The sequence below is a fragment of the Pyrgilauda ruficollis genome, unplaced genomic scaffold (assembly GCF_017590135.1).
Source record: "Pyrgilauda ruficollis isolate IOZ18807 unplaced genomic scaffold, ASM1759013v1 scaffold5, whole genome shotgun sequence".
Taxonomy (NCBI): Eukaryota; Metazoa; Chordata; class Aves; order Passeriformes; family Passeridae; genus Pyrgilauda; species Pyrgilauda ruficollis.
This window is the reverse complement of record NW_024526599.1, coordinates 16,119,121-16,146,259: the sequence shown is the minus strand read 5'-3', so window position 1 is coordinate 16,146,259 and position 27,139 is coordinate 16,119,121. Positions and strand designations below refer to the sequence as shown.

The window sequence follows — 27,139 nt, the reverse complement described above, 5'->3', positions numbered from 1 at the left end:
CAATCCTTCTGTGGACCCTTTCTCACACAGGTACAGGACATTAACAGCATTTGTGAGACAGAGACCACAGCTGTTTTTCAGAGAGACCGACTGGTTTGATGCCACCTCCACCAAGCATACCTTGCTTGGTTTCTGCAACCTAGTGTTCACTGTAGAGCAGCAACTGTTTAGTTCCTTCACTACGCAACATTTTGCGAGAATGAATTATCCCCAACAGAATACAAAAGCCTGCCTCCTAAGAAACCATAATCTTCCCTACCAGGACAACAACACGACTTACAATAACAGAGACCACCACTCATGCCCTAGAACTCAGACTACTGTTGCAAAGCAATTCTGATAAGGTGTCAGTTATGTTGGCATAACTAATAGACAATTAACACTAAGTAGCTACCAAAGCACCACACCCGTGTTCATTCATCAATGTTTCCAGGAAAGTGCATACTCCCAAGCTGGATGATTACAACTCCTCCAAGGTTGTTACACTCTCCAAGTGAAGATTCTGCCCATTTGTCTGTGATTTGGCTAGATTGTAGAGGGGCTCCTCCTTGGTAAACTCCAGCAGATTTAAAGAAAACATTTAACAGCATGCAACACACTACATGAAGTGAGCCAGAGGTCATGAAAAATTAATAAACAGGGCAGTTTAAGACCAGGAAAAACTTGTGGGACACAGAAGCATGGCACTGAAAATCTACTACCTGCATTCTTGCAGCATGGAAGATTTGGTATCGGTGTTTGCTCTAGGAAGTTCTTTGTCCACATTTGATGTGCCTGCACATAACACATCCTCTTAGAAGCTGTGGTGGGTTAGCCTTGGCCAGCAGTCAGAGAGCCCCCCATTCACTCCCCTCCCTCAACAGGACACAAAAGCTTAGGAGCCAAAATAGACTCAAAGACTGCTTATTGGTTACCATCAGGGGTAAAACAGAGTTAAATTTGGAAATTCAATTTAATTTATAGGCAATTAAAAACAGATAATGAGGAAGCTAAAAACAAAGACAAAAGTTCCTCTCTGCTGCTCCCTCCTCACTCTTTTCTCCTGCTCCAGCATAGTTTCTCCACATGCTGCTGAGGAATCTCTGCTCTGGAGCCTGGAGCACTGCCTCCTCCTCCTTCAGACCTTGGTGTTTGTACTGCTCTTTCACTCTCTTTCCCCTCCCCACACTTCTCTGTTTAGCATTTTTTGTACACTTGTAAATACTTTTTCTCTGAAGTGCCACTGTTTTGGCTGCTTAGCTCAGCTGTGTCCTGCAGTGGATCCAGAGTGGAGCCAACAGGAACTGTGTTCTCCTCTCTAGCCTTTTCTCAGAGAGGCTACCTCAGTGGCAGGGCTGCTACTGACACCATGACATCTACACTCAGCTGAAAAGTCTACCATGAAACAATCACTAGACTGAAAGGGAAAATAGGGGTGAAATATCCTTCACATCACCCCCTAGTGAGTCCAGAAATGTCAGTTACAAAGTGATGGATGCATGAAAACTGTCAACAGCATTAAATATTGGAAACCATACAGGTGCTTTTCCTTACAATGTTCAGGGAAGAATCGCTCAGGACTAAACTCCTCCAGGTCAGGGAAAATCTTGGTAGGGCACAGGTTATAACAGGAGTATTTGTACCATTCAATACTTTATATCCTTCACCTAGGAGAAAAGGGAAAGGAAGAAGGATCAAAACAGCAAATAGGTGGCTGTCTATAACTGCTTTACCATGAAATAAAAAAGAGAAAACCCCTACCCTTTACCTGGAAAACTTTCTCAGTACTCTGTCCTGCAGATATTCCAGCACCCATCCCAGCCACCTCTAGCTACTTAAAACCCCAGAGTGGCCACATGGTGCATTCCTATCTCAATTTCTTCAATCTTGACAAAGGAGGAATGGAAAACTTACCAAACACCTTGTCCAGATCTCTGTGAATCTTCTTCTATGCTTCAGGATTACATCCAAGTAAGCATAAGGCCATTGGAAGGGTGTGCAGAGATGAAGTTAGAAAAGCAAAACCTCAGCTCAAATGGAAATTTGCCAGAGATGTCAAAAACTACAAGAGTTCTTTAAGTACTATCATGGCTTAGACCACGATAAAGAACCATGCATACACCCCATCCCAGTGGAACAGAGTAGAATATCAGAAAAAAAGATAAAAACCATGGTTGAGATAAGAGAAGTTTAATGATTGAAATATAATAAAGTAAAATGAAAACAGGAAAAGAAGAGAGAGGAACAAAACCTAAGAAACACAAGCAATTACACAAAACAATTCCTTACCACGCACTGACCTTAGTCCACCCCTAAGCAGCAATAGGTCCCTCCCAGCCACCCCCCCCCCCAGTTCATGTACTGAGCAGGGCCTTCTGTGGTACGGAATATCCCTCTGACCAGGTGGGGTCAGCTGTCCTGGCCATGTTCTCTCACAGCTTCATGTGGAGCCTCTCACTGTCAGAGCACTGAAAAGTCTTTGATGTTGGGCAAACACAACTTAGCAAGAACTGAAACATTACGGTGTAATCAACATTATTCTCATACCAATTTAAAACACAACACTGTGCCAGGTACTAGGATGGAAATAAATTCTATTCCAGGTGAAACCAAATATGTAAACAAGCAGAAACAAAGTATTTTCCTGCTGTTTAACTGGAGAGATGAATTAGTCATCAACAAGGCTGAAAAGGCAGAGGTACTCAACACTCTTGTCCTTCCATCACCCTTTCTTCACCCTTGTCCTTCCATCAGCACCAGGCCTTTGGAAAGAAATCCTGGCTGATGCAAACACAGATCCACTATCTGTGAAGGAAGGGTTGGTGTATGAAGTATTACAGGAGCTTGATCTCTACACACTGATGTGCTCTGACGGTATCCAACGAAGGAAAGCTGGCCAATATAGCTGAGGCCACTCTCCATAATTTTCGAGTTGTGGAATTTGGGGGACATCCAAGAAAACTAAAAGAAGGCTAATGCCACTCCTGTCTACAAGAACTTCAGAGAGGACCCAGAAAATTACAGGTCCATCTGTCTTACTTCAGTCCCTGGGAAACCTATGGAACAAATTTTCCTGGGTGCTGATAAAAGTCAAATGGATCCCATGATTAGGAAAAGCCAGCACAGATTGACAAAGGACAAATTTTGCTTGACAAACCTGATTGCCTCTTACAACAAATGAACCTGCTTGGCTGATGTGGGGCCTGCAGTGAACGTTGTCTACCTGGATATCTCCAAGGCTTTTGATATGGTTTCCCATGGCCTCCTCCTACAGAAATGTGTATGTGATGGTGTGGATGTGTGATCCATGCAGTGGGTTGGAAATTGGCTGCCCTGGAAGGTGGTGGTAAATTGCCCCCTTTCACACTGGCAACTGCCTCAAGTGGAGTCCCCCAGGGAATGATACTGGGCCCAAGGCTGTTTAGTATCTTCATCAGTGGTTGGATTATGGGATCAAGTGTACCCAGATGAAGTTTGTCAGTGACACCAAACTGAGTGAGGCAGTGGACACTTTGGGAGAGCCAGCCTGCAGGACGACCTGGAGACGCTGAAAAATTAGGCAAACAAGAGCCTTATGAAGTTCAAAAAGGACAAATATATGGTCCTGCACATGCAAAAACATAATCCAGAGAGCAGCACAGGCTGGGGATCTACCTGGCTAGGGAACAGCTCTATGGAAAAGGACCTGAGGGTCCTGGTGGACAAGCAGTTCAGTGTGAGTGAGCAGTCTGTTGCTGCAGCAAAGAAAGCCAATAAAAGACTTGGCTACATCAATGACAGGAGAGATAAAGTAACTATGCCATTCTAATCAGTTCTGGTCAGGTCACATCTGAATATTGTGTTCAGTTTTGGTCCCTGTTATACAAGAAAGATGTGGACAGGGTGGAGAAAGTGACATAAAGGGCAACAAAGATGACCAAATTACTGGGTAGCCTGTCACATGAAGAAAGGTTGAGAAAACTGGATTTGTCCAGCTCAGAGAAAATAAGCTTAGGCACATCTTATCATTGTGTTCCTGTATTTAAAGGGTGTCTACTAAGAAGATGGAGATTCCCTTTTCACAAGGAGTCTTATGGAAAAGTGAGGAGTGATATGCGCAAGTTACACCTGGGATGATTCCAACTGGACACAAGAGAAAACTTTTCACTATGAGAATAATCAGCCTTTGGAATAATCTCTCCGTTATGTGGCAAGTGGTGGATTCCCCAGCACTGGAGACTTAAGATTCAGCTGGACAGGATGATGGGCCATCTCACCCAGACTGTGCTTTCACCAGCAAAGATTGGACCAGATGATCCTTGAGGTCCCTTCCAACCTGGAATGAGTCTGTAATGATTATCAGGATGTAAGATGACCAGTGATTGTCAGGTGACCAAAGACTGACCAAAAGGGAGAAGTGTTAAAATACTTCTGGGTAGACAGCAAACATCCCTCTTCCTCTCTCTTGCCACCTCAGAGCAATCCATTGCTGCTCTAGTAATTAGCAAATCTTTCTTTTTAAGCTGCAGAAGCTTGTTGTTCTGCTCTTCTCTTCATTTGTGCAAGAAATCTCAAAAAGTTGGAATGGCCTTACAGATTTGTCAGCATGAGGTTCGATTGCTCAGCATCTATAAAGGCCTGGCTTGGCAGGGAAAATATTACTTGCTGTAAACAAGTTTATCCCAGCAGTTCCCATAGTTACTGATGATTAGAACAGCAATAAAAGATTTCAAAAGAATTAAAGGAAGAAAAAAAGGTTGGTACAGATAATACTTGTAAGAGATAAAATATTATCATAATATAATAATAAGCAGACAGACTGAAAAATGGAGAAATGTTAAAACAGCAGTTAAAGAGGAAGTATTGCAAACTTCTGTTTAAAAGTATAAATTTTATATATGACTAATATTTAGATAGACTAGAACATCTTTAAGGAAACAAAAAAAGTGTGAACAGCACCTCTTATGTTCTAAACAGATCTGATTTGATAGGTAGAAAAACAATATCCTAGGAAAGGCACAGAAAGGAGGAATGCCTGAGAAGAAAACACAGTCACAGTCTCTTGATACTGCAAACAGAGCAGACACCTCAACCATTTATTTCCTTTTGCTATAATTTTTAATCTAAGCTCTGGTCAAATAATTTTAAAAGAAGGTAATGCAGGCATCCTGAGGATTGCAAGGCTCAGCAGACACCAGCATATGCACACCTTCTTTGTTACACAAGATACTAAGTGGTAAATTTAGTGCTTCAGTCTTTCAATCAGTGCAGAGGGTTTCTGTTTCTTCCTAAAACAGGTTAAGAAGCGATCTGAAATCTCTTCTTTGAGGTTGCAGGATTTCTCTGAAAGGATCTGGAGTAATTCTGTGAACCTGGAAAATAAAAACATTGCTAATTGTTGTAGTTTCTGATAGACACTCCAAGATTATATATTAGTTACTTCCACCAATGTGCTCAGATCAATATTTGCTAACCTGCCCTTATTCCTACATCACCTGTTATACAACTTTGTCAATGATATAATTATTTAAACTCAAAGAACTTCCAAACAAGTAAAGATTAATTATAAGAAACCAAATACATGAGGAACCTAGCTAGTCAGCTTTATTGTAAAAATGAAACAAAATGAGCTACAGAGGATTACTCTCTTTTTGGGGTTGTAAATTCAAGACAGAGATGCAAATCTCTGTCTTGAATTTAAATTCAAGACAGAGATGCAAATACTTTGTTTTTTATAAGAGCTTTATATTTTTGCTTAAAATGCATATTTTCAAATCTACTTTTTCTACACAAAAAAAAAAGTTTATTAATTTCAGACCTAAAATAGAATTTGTCATTAGCAGTTCACAAGTGCAACTGTGTTACTACTATAGCAGCTGCAAAAATATCTGGCCTGTACACCACATACTCTTGCTATAGTTGTAAATATGTCAAAATACCAAAAAAAAAAAAAAAAAAAAAAAAGAGAGATGATGAGACTGAATCCTTTTCCTTTTCCTGTCATAACAAGAAAAAGAAGATTCACAGGATTCCTACCCATAAGAATTAGGACTACCTCAGAATAAGTGAGAAGAAATTTCAAAACCAAACTCAAAAGATCCTGCCAAGAAAACATATTGCTCTTTTATGCTGAGATAGCTCTCCCTAAGCTCTTTACTTTTTGATAATACGACGGGCTAATAAGTTTTGTTGGCCTTTTACCTTTTAAGTCATTCTCCTTTGCCTACCTGTTATCAAAAATCCTTGACCGGTCTTTCTGTGGTTAGCAAAATCCACGGGAGTCAGTGACTTCTTCTGAGGTGTGTCTCTCTGTAAAAGGAAAGATACACTCTTAGCTAGTGAGATACACTTATCTATGGAAAGAGATCGATTACGGTTTTATGATCTAGTCCAGCAGACTGGATCCTACCAAAGTGCAAAGCTCAAAGCAGCACTAAAACTGCACACTTCTAGCACACACACCCCCTCAAAAACAGAAAAAAAATTATTCTTCATACAACAGTCCCACACCCTCCCCAAAACTTTTAGCATCCTTCTCTCAACAGGTAGCAGGAATCCCTGTACATCAGAAGTCAGGAGAGACTCAGAAATGAGACTTTCTGTAAACCAACAGCAGGCATGAAAGAAAACCTCTTCCCTTTTTCCATGTCTCCACTTATACTGTAACATACCCTGAATGTATGAGTTGTGTTGGGTCTTGAAAATTGAACAGTAACAGGTCTTTCTCTGAGTGGCTTTTGCTCTGTCCTGCCAGCTACTGCACTTGACACTCTGCTATGAGTATATCGTTCTTGATGCTGAGAGAATTAAAAAGAGAATGCAGCAATTGAGTAAGTTTATTTTTTTTTTCTGTTGACATACAAAAGTTCACAAGATAAGAAAAATATGTTTTCAATAACCAAAAGCACCAATTCAAGTGTTTGCCTGTTTTTTTAACAGATGCAAGACTGTTTCTATGTTGGCATGTCGATATATCAACATGCTAATTTACCTTCATTCTGGTGATTTACTACTTCCCCAACCTTCAAAACTGGCCAATATAAGATCTGGCTTTTTTCAGTTGTTAGCCTTTTCTACTTCAGTCAGCATAGTTTTCTAATTCTTATGACCTAACATTAGTGAATAAACTACTGAAAAGAGCTATTTAAATCCAGATGCATAGAAGAGCAAGGTTATTACCTTGTCATCTTGTTGGCTGGTTCTTTTTAGCTTTTTTTTTTTTTTTTAACCAGATTTTTCTGTTGTCAGATGTCTTTCCACTATGATCTGTCTGTGACCTAAGGTTTTGAACTGCCTTTTCTTGCATTGTAATTGCACCCCAATGTAACATACATTAGCATGTTAAAACTATGTATTAAATACAAACCAACACAAGCTGTAAAATTACTCACTTCAACCAGTGACATATCGTAATTTACTTCTACATAGCTTGAAGTTCTTCACTGGTTAAATAAATAATGAACACAACTTACAGGGCTCTGTTGCATTCGAGGTACTGAAACATGTTCAACAGCTTCGGAGTTTATTGGTGGTAACTTGTTCCGTGTTGCAGGTGCATGAGCAGAAGATAAACTGCTGCCAACCCTACAGAATTTTAAAGGTTCCTCTTTTAGGAGCATTCACATTACAGACTTCTTCATTGAAGTAATATGAAATTATTAAGTAGCACATTTCTTTATAAAGCTCAGCTGCAGAAAGTAACAGCACCTAATACAGCAATAAAGAAGTAGAACAAATGCCTTTCTTCAAAAAAATCATGGCTCTGCTTGCTTTCTTCTTCCCTCTGAATTCTACAATTAATAGTAAATTATGTGTTAGTTCTCAAGTATTTTGCAAAATCCCTCAGTGGTGAAATTTCAGTAAAGTTCTGAGAAAAGAAAATAATAAAATGAAAAACTCACAATTTTGTCCCTTTACGGATTTCATCATTGTGCATATTAGGAACTTCTGAGCAGGGCTGGTCAGAGGTGAGAGAAGGTAACCTTGCTACTTTCCTAGAGGATGCCAGTAGAGCCGGAGATGCTGAAAGAACACTGTTATCAGAAATTCTCCCCAACCTAGCATGTGCTGAATTTGGAGTGCTGGAGGCACTGGTATGCTGTTTGTCTTCTTGCTCATTCCTAGGGAAAGAGAAAGAAGTAAGGAATTAGGATCAAGAAAAACAAGGGTTTAACAGTGCATCATTTCTACCTCTGCAAATTACTATCATATCAGTGACCACAAGATCACACCAGATCACTGCCTTTTTTATAGGTTTTTTTCTAATTGCAAAACAATTTTTACATTATGTGAATTATGTCATATTTTTTAAATGTCAATGCCACCTACTGCGTTTTTTCTGCTACGGCAGCATGCCTCTGTTGGAGCGGTTTTGCTTGAATTGTCATCACACCACTCAGATCACTACAGAAGTTGCTGGAGAAACGGTAAACCTATTAAAAGCAACAACTATGCGTTAACCTTTACTTTTTTAGAAGGAAGATCTCAAAAAGCACACAGTTAAAAGGTATTTTACTCGTTTTTTACAAAAGTTCCTTTTAAGATGGTTCAGTACAATTCTCAGGAGTACATGGGGCAACTATGCTTTTTTCTTTTGCTTATCTTCAACATATTTTTATAAACACAATTTATGTAATTTAGTTACTGAATTGTAACTCAATTTACAACATAAATTTCAGTTGAAGCCAAAGATTAAGTCTTCAAGCATTTCATTTTCCCTCAGTACAGGGGCATGATTTATCAAAGCATTTTACTTCTCCTGGCTGCTGGGACTGCTACAGAACAAAGTACATTTATGGGGAGAACCAAGACTGCTGTGCTATCTTTCCTGTGTTCCTTATCTCACTATTTAGCAAGCATGGTAAAAAGAGCCAATGGAAGAAAATTAAGTCACTTGAACTCAGTAGTGAGAGACAGGAGAAAAGAAAAAAAAACACAAACAGAAGCAGTGGCTGAAAAAGGAAACAAATGTGCAATACACTAATCAGGAGACAGACGGAGGAGACAGCAAGCAGGACAAAATAGGACATTTTATCAATATAAGCATAAGCTTCTACAAAGACAGGTAAGTCCTAGTGCCAGCATGCTAGTGGATGTACTGCAGAATCCCCTTTCACAAGAGGCAAAGAAAAAGAGAAGGAATGGGAGAGTCTGAAACTCGCAGTGTTACGAGAAAAGCATTCTAAGTTGCAACTTCACATCCCAGTTTGTCTTTTTAATTCTACCATGAAGAAACTACTGGATCACAATAAAAGCATAATTAATTTTTAAGGACAGAATAGAATTTAACAAGACTTTGCAAATCAATGGCAGCAATACCTTAGTGATAAATTGTACTTTAAGAACCACCAAAGAAAAACAAGTGACAATAAGCAAAAAATGAACACTGAATTAAACCTCATTTTAAATCAGATGACTTCAAGTACCCCTAATTGGTATAAAGAAAAAAAAAAAAGGAAATAAAGAAAAAGAGCCTTTTCAAGTTTTGATCAAGACTGTCCAAGGTTTGAAGAAAAAAGAACATTTGACAAAAAGGTTTTATTTTTACCTGTGATGAAACCAAATGAGCCCCAAAAGATACACTTTGTGCTTCAGAGCCTCTGGAAAGAGGAACGATCCCAGCATCTGCTGTAATACGAATGACTGGCAAATGCGGCAGTTTTGCTGTAACAGTTTTCAGTTTTTCTATTTGTTGGTCACACTCTGCACAACAGCAAAAAAAGTAGAGAGAATAGGAAATATTTTCTATGTTTACCAGCCATCATTTCTTGGGGTTCACACAATATTACACAGTAAATAAAGACTTGCACGTAGCTTTACGTTTCCATGCTATTTAAAAATCTAACATAAATTATGGGTTTTTTAAAGCATTTCCATTTGTCTATGCTTTCTCTGACACTGACATACAAGCTGGCCTATACAGGTAGATTTGGAGGTGGCTGTTTAAGAAAACACAGCTAAGATCTTTGAAATGCTGTCTAAAAATCCCCAGAGCTTTTCCTTTCTAAGTAGTAAAAAAATTAAAAAAAAAAAAAAATATATATATATATATAAAATAAAAAGTCTATTGATACCAGCCTCATCTGACAGCAGCTATACACTGTTTCATTTTGGATATAAGCTACGATCTCATTTCTATTATAAACCCAAATTCTTTTCCTTCCTAGTTTAAATACTAGCTATATGACCTTTAAAAATAAATAAAAATAAAAAGGCAAACCTATCATAATACTGCTAAATGATCCTCCCTAAACTATAATAGAGAGAGCTAAACAATCCACCTGCAGTGTCAAAAGAACTTTTAAATTACAGAAAAATCTGAAATGTTAAATTCTGATACTGTAAACATTCAGAGAAATTTTGCAATTTCTTATTTTGTTGTATTCTTATATTTGAGGTTGAGTGTACCTCACATTAGAGGTAACTTCCAAGATCCACCCTCGGGTGGTAACATTCTTCTGTTACTTCTGTCCTTTTAAAACACATTGAAAGAACTGAAATTCCCCTCAGCCTCCAGACACAACATATGCACACTAAATAGATTTTCACTTGTACTTATTTTTCCTAGCTTTTCCTTTTTCTCACTACAGTCTGTTAGAATGAAAACATAAAATAAAGTTACACGCATCACCTTTTCTTCATCCTGTAGACAAGTCATGAACTCCTGCACATCAGCAAGACTGTCTATCTCACTTTAACATTCTGACTCCCCAAGGGTTCTATTTCTTTCTATTTCTAAAGCTTAAACAGTGAGGACTAGGAGACTGATTCCTAGGTTCCAGATCACATTGTCAGTGATCCCCTGACTAATCATGACTAACAGCATCAATGTGCATCTTCAAGCCAGTGATTAATATTTTTATTTTTTTAACATGCTCTCTTGCAATGAAGCTATTTCAGTCAGTATTTTTCTTTTTACATTTCTCATACAAAACTCCCTGAAAATTAGGAAGAAAGTTTTATTTTAGGTGCATGTGTGTGCAACATTCTCGTGGCAAGGCGCTACATTTATTACAGTTCTACAGCACTGGTTATCTTAACTAAAGCTTGGAATATTTGCTTAATTTAAGCAGATAGGGAAGGATGACTTTTCTGAATTAGATTCAAAAAATACCATATTTTCAAATGAAAATATCAAATACCTGGGATACTAGTTTCCCAATTTTTTTTAATCAGTTCCTCCAATATTCCAATGACACTGCTCCAGATATGATCAAACACTTCAGAAGCCACAGCATCTTTGATACAGGCATTGGGAGAAACAGGGGGAATGCCACGCTTACACCTCTTCTCAGAAAGACGCATTTTCTTTTGTTCCCAAATCTCATCCTCACTAATAAAGGAAACAGATTCAAAAGAATTCCCATGGGAATTGACTCCCCCACCCCTGCCCCCTCCTTCAATAGAGAAACATACATATAGAAGAAAAGGCAGTCAGCTGGAGATAACCAAAAAATTCAAACTCAAATTCACCTAAGGGAAGAGAACCTATCAAACACATATACTGATTTCTTTTTCATTTGCTTGCCATTGAAAAATTTAAAAATCCCATTAGGGCATTACAACAGAAAGATCTGCAGGTCTAGGAAGAAGTTTTATATGTGGCTAAATCCTTCAGACTAAATCCTACGCTTTTTACAACATAGGCAACAACATCTGTTGTATTTGTCAAGAGGACTCTCACATGAGAATTTCTTTCTCAGCATGCCCTGTGTACCTGCACACATCTATAATTTTCCACCATTGATCAAAGATGAAACAATTTTGAAGGATTTCTGCAGTATGACAAGAATAGTAGAGCCCATAGCCTTACACGTATCTTCTCCCTATGCACTAAAGTAAAAAGAGTTACGCTTTTTAGGTTTTTTTTCTATTTCCTCTGTTTCTAGGGAAACATGTTTTAGCAACATCTCCTAACTGGGTCTTCTAATACACCCTCTCAGGAAGAATGTTTAAACTTTTTTCTTTTTTTAATTCCATTGTATTTTTTTCTAAGGAATGGGGGGTTTTGGGTTTTTTGAGATCAAAAAGATGCTTCCAAATTCCTACTGGTTTCTACTACCTCCCTTTCTCTTCTCTGTCACTTCTTCACTTCTTCAAGCCACACTGCATAATTCCTAACTGTATATGAGATGTGGCTGATTGGTGCAACTCACAAAATGATCACGCTATTCTCCTGTCAGGCTTTACGACACCTAATGTTTTAGTTATGGAGAACAAGGTACTTCAGAACTGAAGGAAACAAGAAGCATATGAAGGAGACAAAAGAGAGAAGCAAACCTTCAGACAATCCTCCCAAATTAAGTTTGCTTACTTATTAAAACAAAGAGAGAAAACTACTGAGAGTATTCTTAAACCTAAATGCTTCCTAAAAAGGCAGCAATCCCAGCCTTCTTTCAAAAAGAGCACTGAAAGGGTCTCTGCCTGAAAGGTTCCTCAGGTTTTCAGAGCAACCATGTCTTTGTTCTGAGTGCGCATAAGGCCTTAGCACAAAAAGCTGTGCTTTGTGCCTAACGAGTCCTACCAAAGCTTTCCCCTTTTAGAGGCCTTTTAGAAAACAGCACATGATGATCTTTCATACACCCAGTAGCCTAGCTGCTGGAACATTCAACTGGCTTGCAGGAAACCTAAGCTGCCCTGTCAAGAAGATGACTGAATGACTCTTTGCTCACAAGAGTGCTCCAGTTGCAGGCTGTAACCTGCAGCTCTCCTCACAAAGCTGTTGTACTCTGCACAGAAAGAGTTTAAGACTCATTAGGGCAGAGAATGACAGCACAAGCAGTGTAATGACACTAAACAACCTGATGCTCAAGGCAGTCACTTGGGGAGAGGGGATGCCTTCATTCTGCCCCACCTCAAAATTAAATATTCATTTCACTGAATCTCCATGCATCAAATACCTCAAAACAACTAGTGGTTAAGACATTCCTCTGAAATGGGAGATGTGAGATTTAACCCACTAGAAAGACAACATACCTAATCTTCCACATGCCCAGTGAGTGTTCTGACCACTGTGCTACCGAACAGAGGGACAGAAGGAACTATATCTTACACAGTTTAGGAACCCTGACTCAGTTCATTGATAATTTTTCACTGCACTCTTCAAAAATACACATATCTGTTATTTACAGTTCCTTGTTGTCAAAGGCAAGATATTCCTCTATTTTTCCATCCTCATCATAAATTTCTTCTTCCAGGAAGGAATACGTGGCTGAGTCTGAAGCAGAAACCCTAGTGGAACTTGCATCCAGTGCTGTATGTATTGGAGATACTGTTGGGATCAATTTAGAGCCTGAGATGCAGAGCCTGAAAAAAATATCAAGAAAATGAGAATTAAACATTCAAAGAAAGGAGAAAGTGCATATTTAATTATACTGACATGTTTCAGTAATACAAAAGTAATATTTGTACGTGTTTCTGAAGAGGGAAGACCAAAACAAAAAGTTTAAAAAAATTAACATACTCTTTTGTATGACCAGTACATTCAAGGAGGCCAGGCACACACTTAGTATCTACATGGGCATCATTTCTGCTCTGAAAATGCTGAAAGCCTTCATCCTTTGGCACTAGGAGCTGCTTTCCTAGAACCCTGAATAAAAAGGAGAGAACAAGCAGTGTCATAGATGGAAACCTTAGCCATATGCAAATATGCAGAATACAAGCACCTGCAAACAGTAGGCAATGCAAAAGCACAACTTACATCGGCCTTGAGGGGCCAGAGCCTTGTGTATTGCCTTAATATTGCCTATTATTTAAATTATTAAAGTTAAGTTGATTTACACAAGATGAGATTCTAGTTTATAAATTTTAAGAGCAAATAGTAAAACTTGTTAGATTGTTCTGAAGCCAGACAAAAGTAAACACACTTCCTTTCTTATGAAAAAACTCAGTGAGATACATTTAAAAATAGATGCAGAAAACAAATAACATCTGCTATGACTTCACTTATCCAACTCCAGTATCCACCACTATGAGTAAAAGTGCTAATCAAAAATGTTTACATGGAAAGTTAAGGCTCCAGGTAAAGTTCAGAAAATGTGCGAACTCCAACACGCATAATGTAGAGAGGAAGAGAGAAAAGGTGAAAGCAACTCTAATAAATATACACTAAATTATATAATAAAATAATTTCTGAACAAGTTTGTCTGCAATCATTTTATTAATCAAAATAAAGGGCATCAGTTGCTAAAGCACCACTGCCCAGATTTACTGACAGCTATGGCACACCTCCGTCCCAGAGATACAGATCTGAATGCACAAGTGTTGCTGATGCCCAAACCACAAGAGGGTACCCCAAAAATTCAAATTAGAATGGTAACCAATTAAAACTACTACTAGCAAGAATTTCCTTACCTTATATGAGGAAATTGTTCAACCCAATCTGCACATTCTGCCTGCAGGTTCTCTGTTTGGGAGGTCACTTTTCCTTCAAACAGCATTTCATCAATCTCCCAAAATAACTGATGCACTCTCTGTGTGTTGGCTTTATCAAATTCCTATATATTATAAAGTTAATAGCTGTCAGCAAATATGCATGTATACTAAAATTTCCGTGATATTTAAAGAACAGAACAACATGAATCAACTTGGTTTAGTGTGTCAGAACACACGTTCAGACTATGTATTTTAGACACAATTTATATACCACAATGCAAAAAAAACCCCAACAACCCAAAAAAATCCCATATAGCTGGCCTGAACAAGTTGATTTAGCAAAAAAACAACTACAAGACTGCATTTCTTTAACATTAACATATAAGATACAGCTGCCTAGAATTAGCCCATATTTAAAAAAAAAAAAAAAAAAAGACAATCGTTATGAGTTGTTTAGCCTCCCAGCTTATTCCCTGTGCCAATGTGAAGAACACACACTGCATCTCTGGCACCCAGGGCACTCTGCTCTTTCATGAAGTGCTCTTCTTCTTCCTTTCTATGTACAACAGCTAAGAGGGCAAAGAGGGAGCACCTTATGCCTGTGTGACCCAGTCTAGGGCTTAGGAAACAGCTGTCGGTGTGAGAAATGCCCTTCCATACCTCTTCACTGAACCTACAACTCAGTGCAACTAGATAGTAGGTTAACATAAAGGCAAATGAAAATAGTACAGAAATGCCTGATTTTATCCAGTGATGCAGAGACAAGCACTTGACTGAGGGTTCCTCAGCTGGGCACTGTTTTTAATGACATTTGCCACTTACATTAGATACTTTGATACACTAAAAAAACTGGTAAAACTCAAGGCCCAAATTACGCTTGTTCACTTCCAGCTGAATGCCTCAAAGCACTTCAGGCCACAGAAGGGACCACACTGAAAAGGAATGAGAAAATAACTCTCACACATGTTACTGTAATACCCAGCGTCAGGCTTTCTCCTGAAGGGCTGGCAGCAACAGATCGGGTCAGTACCCTAAAGGTTAGAGCATTATGCAAAAAGAAAGGCAGAACTACACTACCAGCCACAGAAGGCTTTCTGAAATGAAAGTGGCAGCAGCTGCAATGCTGCAACTTCCAGCCTGCACCAGGTATGCCTCAGAGGTCAGCCTTTGTAACAGCAGGACCTCTCTCTGCATCATCTACAAAAAATAACTGACTTCATGTAAGAGCTAAATATTTACCAAGACTGGGAAATTTATATGCATGTTCATGAATGTACTTCATAACTGAAAACATTGAGAACAGTTCAATTAGACATTGCCTGCACTACAGGGTGTTTGAAAAGACATGCTTTATCATTCACTTGGACTCCGAAACCAAAGCCTACCTTCTTCAAAACAGCTTTGTTTTCCCCAACCTTCATCATTTATCATTTTATTCCATTTTCCTTTGCTACACATTAGCTGCACCAATACCAACATGCAACCAAAACTATTTTTTAAAAATTCAATTAATACACTTATTCATTAGGCTAATATAAATGAGTTGCTGCATGTCCAACATCAGTAAAAAACTAATATTTCTACAATATTTAGAGAAAGGGTACTGTAAAAGTTTCTGTGACATACATCATCTCTCCAGGAGTAAACTGAACTTCTTTCAGTAGACAAACTAGTAGTATAGCTGTTTATTCCAGACCAAGAATTACTCAGCTCCGTGGGTGTTGTGCAACCACTAGGTGAAAGTGATGAAAGTGTCTCACTGAAAAGAAGACAAATTAGAATGAAGAACACAATTATTTTCTGTATAAACATGTTTTAAATAAAGCAACCAATAAAGTAAATGGTGCAAGCAGGTATTTTAAAGTAGAGTGAATACATGCTCCTATTAATACTATTTACTGCCTTAAAGGCAATTCCTTCTACACTATTAAGTTTTTGCATGCATATGGACCATTGCAACTGTATGGCACTCTAAAATATGCATGTGTATGTATTTGACTATAATTACATGCATGTATCTGTATTTCCAGATCAAACAATTATTTTGGTTTCTCCACATCACCTAGTGATCACATGAAAAACAGATGAAAAAGAAGATCAGCTTTCTTAACTCTTTCACATTAGAAGCTTCCACAAGAAAACTTTTGCAAAACTAAGCACAAGATCTCTACAAATGTTTCAAATAGCACTGAGTTACATGTCTCTATGCAGTGCTTTTTATGTTGGTAAATTTGGTGCACTTTAAAATTTGGGCCACAGCAACTCAAGCCCCCAAAGTTCTAGCTGGTCCCTGCCACTTACCACCCACCCCAGGATGCAGGGAAAGCAGTGGTAATTGGATGTGCAGGCAAATCCTAACCACTGTCATCCGGAATAAAATTTCTTGAAAGTTAACTAGCCTGCAACATTGGTGAGCATGATTTCAATTTAATCATGAAGTCTGATTTCCCTTCCAGACATAATCAGTGTCCTCTACTATGGTCTTAAAATACTTAAATCCATATCACAAACCAGGAATAAAGTTCAAATCCTTTAAAGAGCAGGTTAGGTCAATTTGTATCCTGCACTATATCGTGCAATAATTATTATCCATGAGAATGACTGGAAGAATGATTAGTGAAAATTAACTCCAATCTGGAAATATCTAAGTCAAAAGTAAGTTAATTAAGTATTATTTCAGAAGTACATGTATACCAGGTATAATTGTCAATGGCTTCTTGAACATTTCTTGCAAAAACTGATGGAAGAGACACTCCACTTTTTCCAGAGAGACACCGATTTGGGGAACCTCTGGACAGTCCCTTCCTATAAATACAGAAACATAACATTCCATAATTTCAAATAAAGTTAATTCACATCTCCACTGGAAGGGGGGGTAAGGAGGGCAGAGAAAAGGAGAAGAGGAGGAAGATAACTACTCTGTTGAATTTTTCGATTTTTCAGTCCTATTCATCAAGACAAACATTTGCTTGAAACAAACTGCTTTGTTTTAAAATAGCTTTTATTTGCTTTACTTACAGAAGTATGTTTTAAAAAAATGTACTTTTACTTTGAGACTTGCTTTACTCCATTGGCATCCTCCTTGGGTTTTGCATGAACTTTGCAAGAAGCACACACACAAATGAATCAGCACCTCACTACTGCAACAACAGAGCAAAGGCACAAACCAGTAACTGCCCATGCAACAGTTTAATGAAGGAATGTTTTTTCCTTTGTTTGGGAGGGTGGGGCTTTTTGTTGGGGGGTTTTTTGTTTGGTTTTTTTTAGATGGAAATTATTTATAATTACACAACTGTCATAATTACATATTAAATTCGATGCATGAAGTTGGGTCATTAACATGCTAAACCCACCTCTTCAGAATATGTAAAGATATGTGAAAGTGCTCCTTGGAAGCACTTACAACAACTGATTGCTTCACCTATTTTCATGCCACAAAAGCCTCACAGCAGCATGACTGCATCGAAGCACATTTGTGAAAAAGTAACTATAAGAAAACAGCTCACAGGTCCAAGAATTTTCGTCATTTGTTTAGACAAGAACTGTAGATTGGCCCTGCAGCAGTTAGGATTGCTCTGTCTTCTTTCTATCCTTTCTGATATTTTTCTTTCCATTACACATATTACAAAGACACATATGTCAAAATCTAACTCCCCACTCAAATGGACCACACCACACATCCTACTGTTATTTATGTATTGATTAAGAAAACAGCAAAACCTACCATAAGCTTGAACTTCTCATCAGGGAAGACCTTAAATTTAAAATTCTTCAAGGCTGATAAAACAGCAGTGGAAAGCATTTCTGTGTGTTTGCACTTCATATCCTATCTCTTCCCTAGCATCTGCTTTTGGCAAGTAAGCACCAGGAGGCTCTATGAATATTCATAAAGTCCAGTCCCATGACTTGAGTTTCATTTTGTCCTAACACCAAGATCTATCTCCCAGGAAGTAACAGTGAGCTCACAGTCTATCTTCTGCATGGAATGCCGTTTCCTTCTGTTCCCGTACACCCCTCTCTGTCTAACATTTGCCATGTTATTTATTGCTCAGGCAGCCTTATAAGGTCTTTAATTTTTTTTTTTTTTTTTTCATAGCTGACTCTTGTTCTTAGTATTTTTCCACAACTTAATACCACCACCAAGGTTTAACACTTCACTGCTCTTTAGCTGCTCACACTGCCCAGGTCGGATTCCCATGAAACACCACTGGGGGAGGAAACCACTTACTGTTACCTTCTGCTTACTAATACCCAAGCTAAACCTCGCCTGGCACAACTTCAGGCTGTGTCCTCTTGTCTTGATGTGAGGTGGAGCAAAGTAGCGTTCCTGCCACATTTTTCCACTGCATGTTGTTGTAGCACGTCTCCTGACTCCTTGGATCATGCGCCATTAGATGTGCCGGGAAATTATTGCAATAAAATAAAACTATAGGAAAAACCCCTCCCAGCACATCTATAGCATCACTTCCCCTGCGCTGGCAAGGGAGCACCAGAAGCTGGAGCAGCTGCCGGCTGCTCACCGAAAGCTCCGCAGCGACGGGCATTACACGGGGACAACAACACCGCGGCAGCGCTCCCGCCGCCCCGGCAGGACGGCAGGCGGGCCGCGGACACAGCCCCGCCACGGGCCGCAGCCCCCGGCCCCGCCGCCACACTCACCCCAGCACGAGCAGCCCCCGGCCCTCCGCCCGCGGGCTCCCCGCGCCGCGCCCCGCGGCAAGGCCTCGCACCCCTCCGGGCCTCCCCACGAAAAGCTAAAGCGTCAGCCTGGGCCGGAGCGGTGGAATTTCCCCTCGCCTCACAACACGCAGCCAAAGAACGCCGAGCTTGGTCTTTCTGACCAGAGGAGGTTTCCCTCCCCTTCGTAAATGAACAAGGGTTATGCGATGCTGGCCAACTAGATAAAGATTTTCCCTTGTGAATTGAGTTCTCCTCGAACTACCCCTGTGCACATCACCGATCTTCCTCAGCACGGGGGCAGGGCAGAGCATAGACTGTCAGCTGCAGATTTACACAAGCTCCAGTAATCCATTAGCTCCATTCATCTCTAGCTCCACGACATAAAAGCTCGCGCGTCTACATATTTTGCAGAAAGCCTCTCTTAAAGGAGGAAGCAGATATGCTCATAAGGAAAAAGAAAATGCAATAAAGAGAAATTAAAATAAAAATAAAGGCAGCATTAAATATGCTGAAAATTAAGACTGAAAAAGCAAGGCACACGAAGCCTCACCTTAGAGGAAAACAATCAGCAGCATTTAAATGACATTTAAAGTTTCATAACCAAACAAAATATTACTAAGAAAGGTGTGTAGAAAACGCACACCATTTGTTCTCTAATGATAAAATATTTTTTTTAACCTGTTCAGTAAGGAAAGTTCCACATTCTTCAAAGCCCCATTCTTCCATGTCAGTAAATCATTAAGAAACTGCATGTGTAATTACAACTTTCCTTGTCCTTAGCCATCATTCTTCTATAGGAGCAGGTTTGTCCAACACTTCGGACACACGTGCACACACACGAAAATAAGAGTCCTTTGTTAAGAAAAACTTATCCAAACAGATGAAATCTAGAATAGAAAATTATGCCTGATTAAGAAAATGCAATTTTAACCTTCCACCTTCTCCCATATTTCCACAGTGGAGAGACTAAGAGCAAGAGTTAAATTTTGTGCAACCATTTTGGAAGGCTTTTTTGTCATTGCAGCAAGATTCAGCCAGTGGTCACCCCCACATCTTACCACCACAAAACCCCACAATATCATTTGCATTTTTCTAATCCAAGCCCTTCTTCCTTTCCAACCAACACAATGATAATTATATGGATAAATAATTGTGAAGGAGTATATTATTAGTGCGAATGCTACTTTCATCACTCTGATTTGGAACTGGAGAGAACTAACAAAGGACATACCAAAAGACATTCAACCAGAGGAGTTTACAAGTCAATTAATAGAGAAAAATGCTAACTTTATTATCTGTCACACATGCTATGAGACCTCTTTAATAGATTATTCAAAGTCTGTTTTGTAGCCACAGCCCCAACAGAAAATATTTATTATGCATTGCTCCTTTGCCAACAATGTATAATATCCTAATTTCTAATTAAGCTGCTGCCTTGTTGTCTGAAATAATTAATTTTCTTAGATTTCACATATTTATATGTCGTTTACTATTTTGGAAGCATGATTTGTAACAAATGTAAACATAATAACCACATCATGCTCTCACAACAAGACAAGCTTTATCTTTTAACCTACCATTTACAGCTGGGGCAGTTAAACCTGAAGAAAAAGAGGGTTCAGGAGAACCTTATCACTCTCTACAACTACCTGAAAGGAGTTTGTAGCCAGCTAGGGGTTTTCTCTCCTCCCAAGTAACAAGTGGCAGGATGAGCAGAAGTAGCCTCAAGTTGTGCCGGAGGAGGTTTAGATTGGATATTAGAAAAATATTCTACACTGACAGGGTGGCCAAGCCTTGCAATAGGCTGCCCAGATAGTGGTGGAATCCCAACCCTGGAAGAGTAGGTGTCGCACCTGGGGATTTAATAGGGAACACGTCAGTGCTGGGTTAATGGTTGGACTTAATGATTTTGGGGTCTTTTCCAACCTTGATTATTTTCTTTATTCATTTCACTCATATTCTCACTTTCTGCTTGTTTGTCTATCCCATACTTGGTTTGTAACACCAAGAGATTACTATTTGTATGCCAGATTTCTATAAAACTTTGATGTGAGAGTATTAAAAAAAAATAAACTATATGCTCTCTCTAGCATAAAAGTGGAAACACATCTGCGGGAAAAAACAGATTTTGAAATCACACCAATCTTTCTTAAACTGGTCTGGGACAATGACCATGGAAGTCTATTTCTTATTCTTCTTTGAAGTGATATAGTAAACAGAAGCTGTAACGCCACAAATCCGGCCTGCTCAAATATTCCTCTGTAAAGGATCACTCCCAACACAGTATCCACCTGTCAGGGGTATTTTCTTAGAAGTGAATAGACATTCCTGGTCAGTGTCTTGTTCACTGAGCAGAATGTACAAACTTTGTTGCAAACAACACTGAAAAACCGTCACTGCACAAAATGGTCCTTCTGCACGATCACCATCGTGATCATGTTCAGCTCATGCTGCTCCGTCTTTGGAGCACGCAAGAAACAGACATGAGATGACTACTTTCCACATTGATAATGTACAACATTCCAGGCATGCATTGCAGTATTGTAGTTGAATATTTATACTACAGAAAATACAAAATTCATAAGAAATACACACATCCATTTCTTTCTAGGTCAGGTAGTCATCTGTCCAACTTGGTTGCAGTCAGCCATGGTAAGCTCTCCGTCTATTGCTTGACAAAACACATCTTTTTCAAGATTGAGAGGATTGTTAGGAAAAACACTTTCACATTCTTGTAACAACTTCAGTGACCACAAACTTCCAGATATAACAGACAGGATTGAATGTCATTGGCAGATCCCCGAATAGGTCATACTACCTGAAGACTGCTGCAACAACTGTGCCAAGGCTGAGCATTCTTACACTTGATTAATACAACAGCGCCAAATTCTTCCTTCAGTAGTCTGGACTTTTTATGAGATATATCCAGTGACTTTTACAGCTCATGAAAGCAGTCAGTTTGGCTCAATTTAATCACTTACTGCAGCAATACAAAGAAAATCTAGGGAGATGACAACAATGCCTGTCCCTGCTTACAATCACAGTGCCTCAGCTTTCTCAAAATCAGGCTCATTGTGGCATATCTTGAAAAAGCATCCCAGGAATAGTTTAGCTGACGTAACTCCAGTAGGTGCATGTAAATGAAAAAGAATTATAAGAAATTTAATAGAACATTCATCTAGCCTTCTGTTGTAAATTATTTTAAGGCAGCTATAATATGTTTGGCTTGTTGGCTTAGAAATGACATGGCTTATTAAGGAAAAGGAAAAAGAAAACCTGCCTTGAAAAGTAATACAGTAAATGTTGACCTTCTTAGCTTCTAGCAACACATCTTTATCATTACTGTTACTGAACATGCCAGAGGCTTGTCAGCTAGCAAAAATACACTCCAAAAATTATAGCACATCTCCATTTGAGAGTGTCACTCCAGGCTTGGAGATAATTTTCATTTTGTTCTCATCTTTATTAATGAGCACTGCCAGAAGTGTTTCAATGCTTTCAGTCATCTGGTTGTTGGTCAATGAATGAAGTACTCACTGTATCTGAAGCATGAAAATACAAATATTTATCAGAGTCTTTCCTCTGATAGTGTTTAATCATACAACTTGATTGGCCCTTTCCTCTTATAAAAATGTCACTTACTGTCTTTGAAGCCATGTGTGGGTTACTGATGCTTTGATGATCAAACTACCTTGGGAGCATTCGTACAGTTCAACTCTTGGTGAGTTTTTCCTGTGACTATCTTTTTGATCTGACCACATTACCACAATTTCCACAAAGCGAATTTTCTTCATGTGTTGCTAAAATTCTATTTGTAAATAAACATAAAAGCCTCACTTGGTTCAAAAGATAGGTAGCATTGGAATGAAAGCATGAAAGTTTCTCTGTGCTTGCCTGCATCACCATCTACAGTTTGTCAGTCCTCTGTGGCTGCCTCCTGCACAGAGTGCTCACTAGGTGCACTCAAAATCACCTCTTCTACCCAAGACCTGCTTCCCCTTAGGCTCAAGGTTTTCACTTGTTATTTCATCTGGAGTGGAGAAAAATCATAAAGAAGTGAATGTAATTACTTTCTTAAATCACCAACAACAGTAAAAACAGGCCATCATTTTTAATACAATCTCAATGTGTGTGCATACAACACAGCATCTCAGGCAGCTATTTGTAGTACATACACTTAAGTGCAATGCCTCCTATTAGACATTTTTATATTGAATCCTTGAAACAGATTTAAAGCTTTTCCAGCCATGATCTATGCTGAGTTCTGTTCCTATCTTTATAAAACAAAGTAAGAATAAACTGCTCCAATTTTTAAGACAGGCTTATTTGTATATAGTAATTTTATTCTTTTGCAAATTTTAAAGGCTTTGTAAGTTTGAAATGCATTTGAGATGGCATGAGCTTGCAAGGTATTATATATATAATTTTGATATATATGTGTAATTTTGATTCACTGTAAAAATGTAACTAACTGCAAGTATAATTATTGGTTATAGGAAATATAAACAATTTCTGAGTGCAAGATATAATTGAAGTAAATCTCACTTTTTATTATAAATTGTGAATCAACATTGAGAAAAATACTATCATCTTAATTAACTGAAATAATAAAGAATGCTAATTAGTGTCTTAGAGAAGGTGTTTTATTTCTTTGGATCTGATAGGAGGCATTTACTGATGCAGGATCAAGTGTCTGAACAGACAGAGACAAAGTAGCACCCTAACAAAACACTTGGAAGTGATCCACAAGACTTTCCCTGTGTATTCTTTTTATGTAAATTTGGAAATACGGTAATTTTTTTTTTTTTAAATCAGACTTCTTTGAGCAGCATAACATCATAGAGATTGGAACGTATTTTCCCTTCTGATCATTGATCTCTGAAGAATATTGCACATATAATGAATCACCAAGAACAGGTGCAGAACTTTATCCTCTCAGAATTTAAAAAACAAAACCCAAAAATAATCTGAAATGTGACAGTTCTATAGCACAGAGTGAAGCAATGCAATTGTGGGGACACCTTAGTCTGCATATGCTCAGGCATATTAAATATTTTTCTCCTTCCTCTGTAACCACAAACACCCCTGGCTTGAGATGTCAAGATGTGCTATCCTATTGCTAAATTATTATGTAGCCAAACAGATCTGAGGACCTGAGAGTTTTCCTATCTTCTTGCTATAGTGTGACTTCCATGGTGGTGTACTGGAAGAAAGGCACTACTGAATAAAAAAGTAACGATCCTTTATTCATTCCACAACCACAACTCCTTTCCCAAAAACCAGAGAGAGAGACAGAGCAATAAAATGCAAACGAAAAACAAGCAATTGCACAATACCACTGCTCACCACCTGTGTGGAATATCCCTTTGGCCAGTTCAGGTCAGCTGTCCTGGCCATGCTCCCTTACAGCTTTTTGTGCAGTTCCTCACTGGCAGAGCCTGGCACACTGAAAAGTCCTTGACTTGGGACAAGCACTGCTTAGCAACAACCAAACATCGGTGCATTACCAACATCATTCTCATAATGAATCAAAAACACAGTATCTACTCAGGAGACAGAAGTCATCAGAGTAAGGATGTAAAAACTATCACATGCCAACTTGTGAACATTATGAACATATGTTTTCAAGTGAAGGACTCAAAACAGCACAGAAATCCCCACACTGATATCCATTTAGTGTACATACATGCACAAGTACACATACACAGCACACAAAAACTTTTCCAACTTTTCACTGTAGCAACAGTGAAAAAAGACTGACTGATTCAGTCCCAAGTATTCTCTGAGACAAGAAATCTCTAATTCCTTTAGCATTTGACAAAACTGACAGGAATAATCTCACCACTGAAAAGACCACAAATTTTCATCAAACTACTGCAGTATCCAAGAATCTTCTTCCTTACCAAAAATATTGATTGAAAAAAAAAATGCCCATTATGGGCCCTAACCTTAACTAAAAGCATGGTCCCCATGAACAACACATGCTGAACTCTCCATTCATGAACAATTAAAAAGAAATAGTCCCCTAACTCACAAAATTTTAGAGGAGTTCACAACAGTTAAGAGTAACAACAAAGACTGAGGGTCCTTCCTCTTCTTTTTATGGTTGACTTAATAATCCTGTTTTTTGAGCACTGGATCAGAAATAAAATGCCTGGTTGTAAATATATCATCTTAGTTTCCAACAAACAACGGAAAGCCATGAAGATGATCAGAGATCCAGAACACCTCTCCTATGAGGACAGGCTGAGAGTGCAGGGATTGTTCAGCCTGGAGAAGAAAAGGGGAGACCTTAGAGGAGGCTTCTACTACCTAAAGGAGGCCTGCAGGACAACTGGAGAGAGACTTTTTACAAAGACATGAAGTGGTAGGACAAGGGAGAAAGGCTTTAAACTGAAAGAGGACAGGTTTCAAACAGATACTGAGAAGAAATTCTTTACTCTGAGGGTGGTGAGGCACTGGAGCAGGTTGCCCAGACAAGTTGTGGATGACCTATCCCTGAAAGTGTTCAAGACCAGATTGAACAGGGCTTTGAGCCAATCTGGTCTACCAGAAGGTGCCCCTGCCCATGGCAGGGGGAATGGAACTAGATGATCTTTAAGGTCCCTTGCAACCCAAACCATTGTTGGAAGTCCATAACATTTTCCAAAAACTGAGGTTTATATACAATATTACTACATGTTAGTAATTATTTTTAGTTGCATCCATCTAGAGAGTGTAGATGAATGTGTAGCACCATGTGAAATTAAAATTTACTTCTGAGTTCTTATACACCTAATTGCAATGAAAAAATAGACCATAGCAAACCACCATTACTATATTTACTCTTTTAGACCAGTACAGTAAGGGATGTGACCAGCTTGGTAACACTACAATATCCCATCTAGGTTAGTATGCATTACAGTGTGAAAGAGATGTATTCTTTTAGTGGGTAAAACAGGAGACAGGGAATCAGAGTTCCCACCCTCTTCTGCAGCTCATCAGGTTACTTATATCCACATTTTCAAAGTTAGGAATTAGTAATTTTGAAACCCAAAGCTTGAGCCTCGAGAACTAAAAATTGACAAAAGATAATGATATTTGTACATCACAGATAAAGCTACACTTCTCATACCAAGTTCACAAACATTTTTTTCCATGTGTCAGAACCATTCTGAAAACAGGGAGCAGCAAAATTGGTTTCTATAAAATATTACCCACCCCTAAACAACATAATTTAAGCTTTGCCCAGTTTAGATTAGGTAGGGGTTGTTATCTCATCTCGCCTACCTATTGCAACATGTTAGAATAGCAATAATGTTTCTTTAAAAAGGAATCTGTGTGTCTTGGTACATTAACATATTGTGTAAGTGTAGCATAAAGCATCTTCATATTCTCTCAAGAATATCACAGTGTTTTTTAGCAGAATAAATTTTCTTTCAAATAAGAATAAAAACTGCGAATTTCTTTTTCCATTATGAAGAAAAAGATTTTTTCATAGTAAATGCTTCTTCAATTTGGTTAAAAGAACAGGAAATTGCTATGTAAATAAACAGTAAATGTTAAATCTCACAAAGTACTGCCATAGTTTAGTCCTATACACTCTTAGGACAAGTAGTTGGTGGTTGTGGAAATCAGAAAATTTAGCATGTCTAAGAAAGACAGAAAGAAATCAGTGCCAGATTTTCAATATTTTGCACTATCCATGTACTGTCATTGCTATCAGCTTAGTATTTTTAAGAAAAAATACTAAGGCATAAAATGGATCCTTTCCTTTATTAACTCATTGTAGATTGCTATCAATGAAAATACACTGGCCATTGATGTCTTCTAAATAATTTTAAACAGCAATAAAACTTGTAATGATTGGAACTTTATTTACATAAGCAAAAGCTTACTGTGTATAACTATCAATAATGTATTATCATATTCTGTAACTCACAAATTCTAATCTCAACTCCAAACAAGGAATACTAAGGTTTTCAATATTTAATTAAGATGCTTCTTCTAAAAGCTTAAGTGAAACCATCTAATTAAAAAAATGCTAATGTGGAGGTATAGACTTTCCTTGTCAAAGTGATGTATCTTTTTCCTTCTTCTATGTCTTTCTGGTTTGGTTTTGGCTTTTTGAAGACAGACAATACCTTAT

At 38.4% G+C, this 27,139-nt stretch overlaps 1 protein-coding gene across 2 annotated transcripts; it reads right to left on the bottom strand.

Moving 5' to 3' along the window:
- Positions 1–5,027: 5,027 nt before the first annotated feature.
- Positions 5,028–19,021, bottom strand: FAM149A (family with sequence similarity 149 member A). Of its 2 annotated transcripts, XM_041480059.1 has the most exons (14): positions 18,991–19,021; positions 17,026–17,136; positions 15,958–16,090; positions 14,311–14,453; positions 13,421–13,546; positions 13,087–13,263; positions 11,100–11,290; positions 9,506–9,660; positions 8,287–8,390; positions 7,860–8,078; positions 7,431–7,542; positions 6,630–6,755; positions 6,186–6,267; positions 5,028–5,330 (listed from the first exon to the last, which is right to left on the bottom strand). In XM_041480059.1, exons 4-14 carry the CDS (start codon positions 14,394–14,396, stop codon positions 5,257–5,259), a joined length of 1,452 nt encoding a protein of 483 aa, XP_041335993.1. In that variant the 5' UTR covers positions 14,397–14,453; positions 15,958–16,090; positions 17,026–17,136; positions 18,991–19,021; the 3' UTR covers positions 5,028–5,256. The 2 variants fall into 2 exon arrangements, with proteins under 2 accessions (XP_041335993.1, XP_041335994.1); XM_041480060.1 differs by lacking the exon at positions 17,026–17,136.
- Between the last annotated feature and the right edge of the window lie 8,118 nt (positions 19,022–27,139).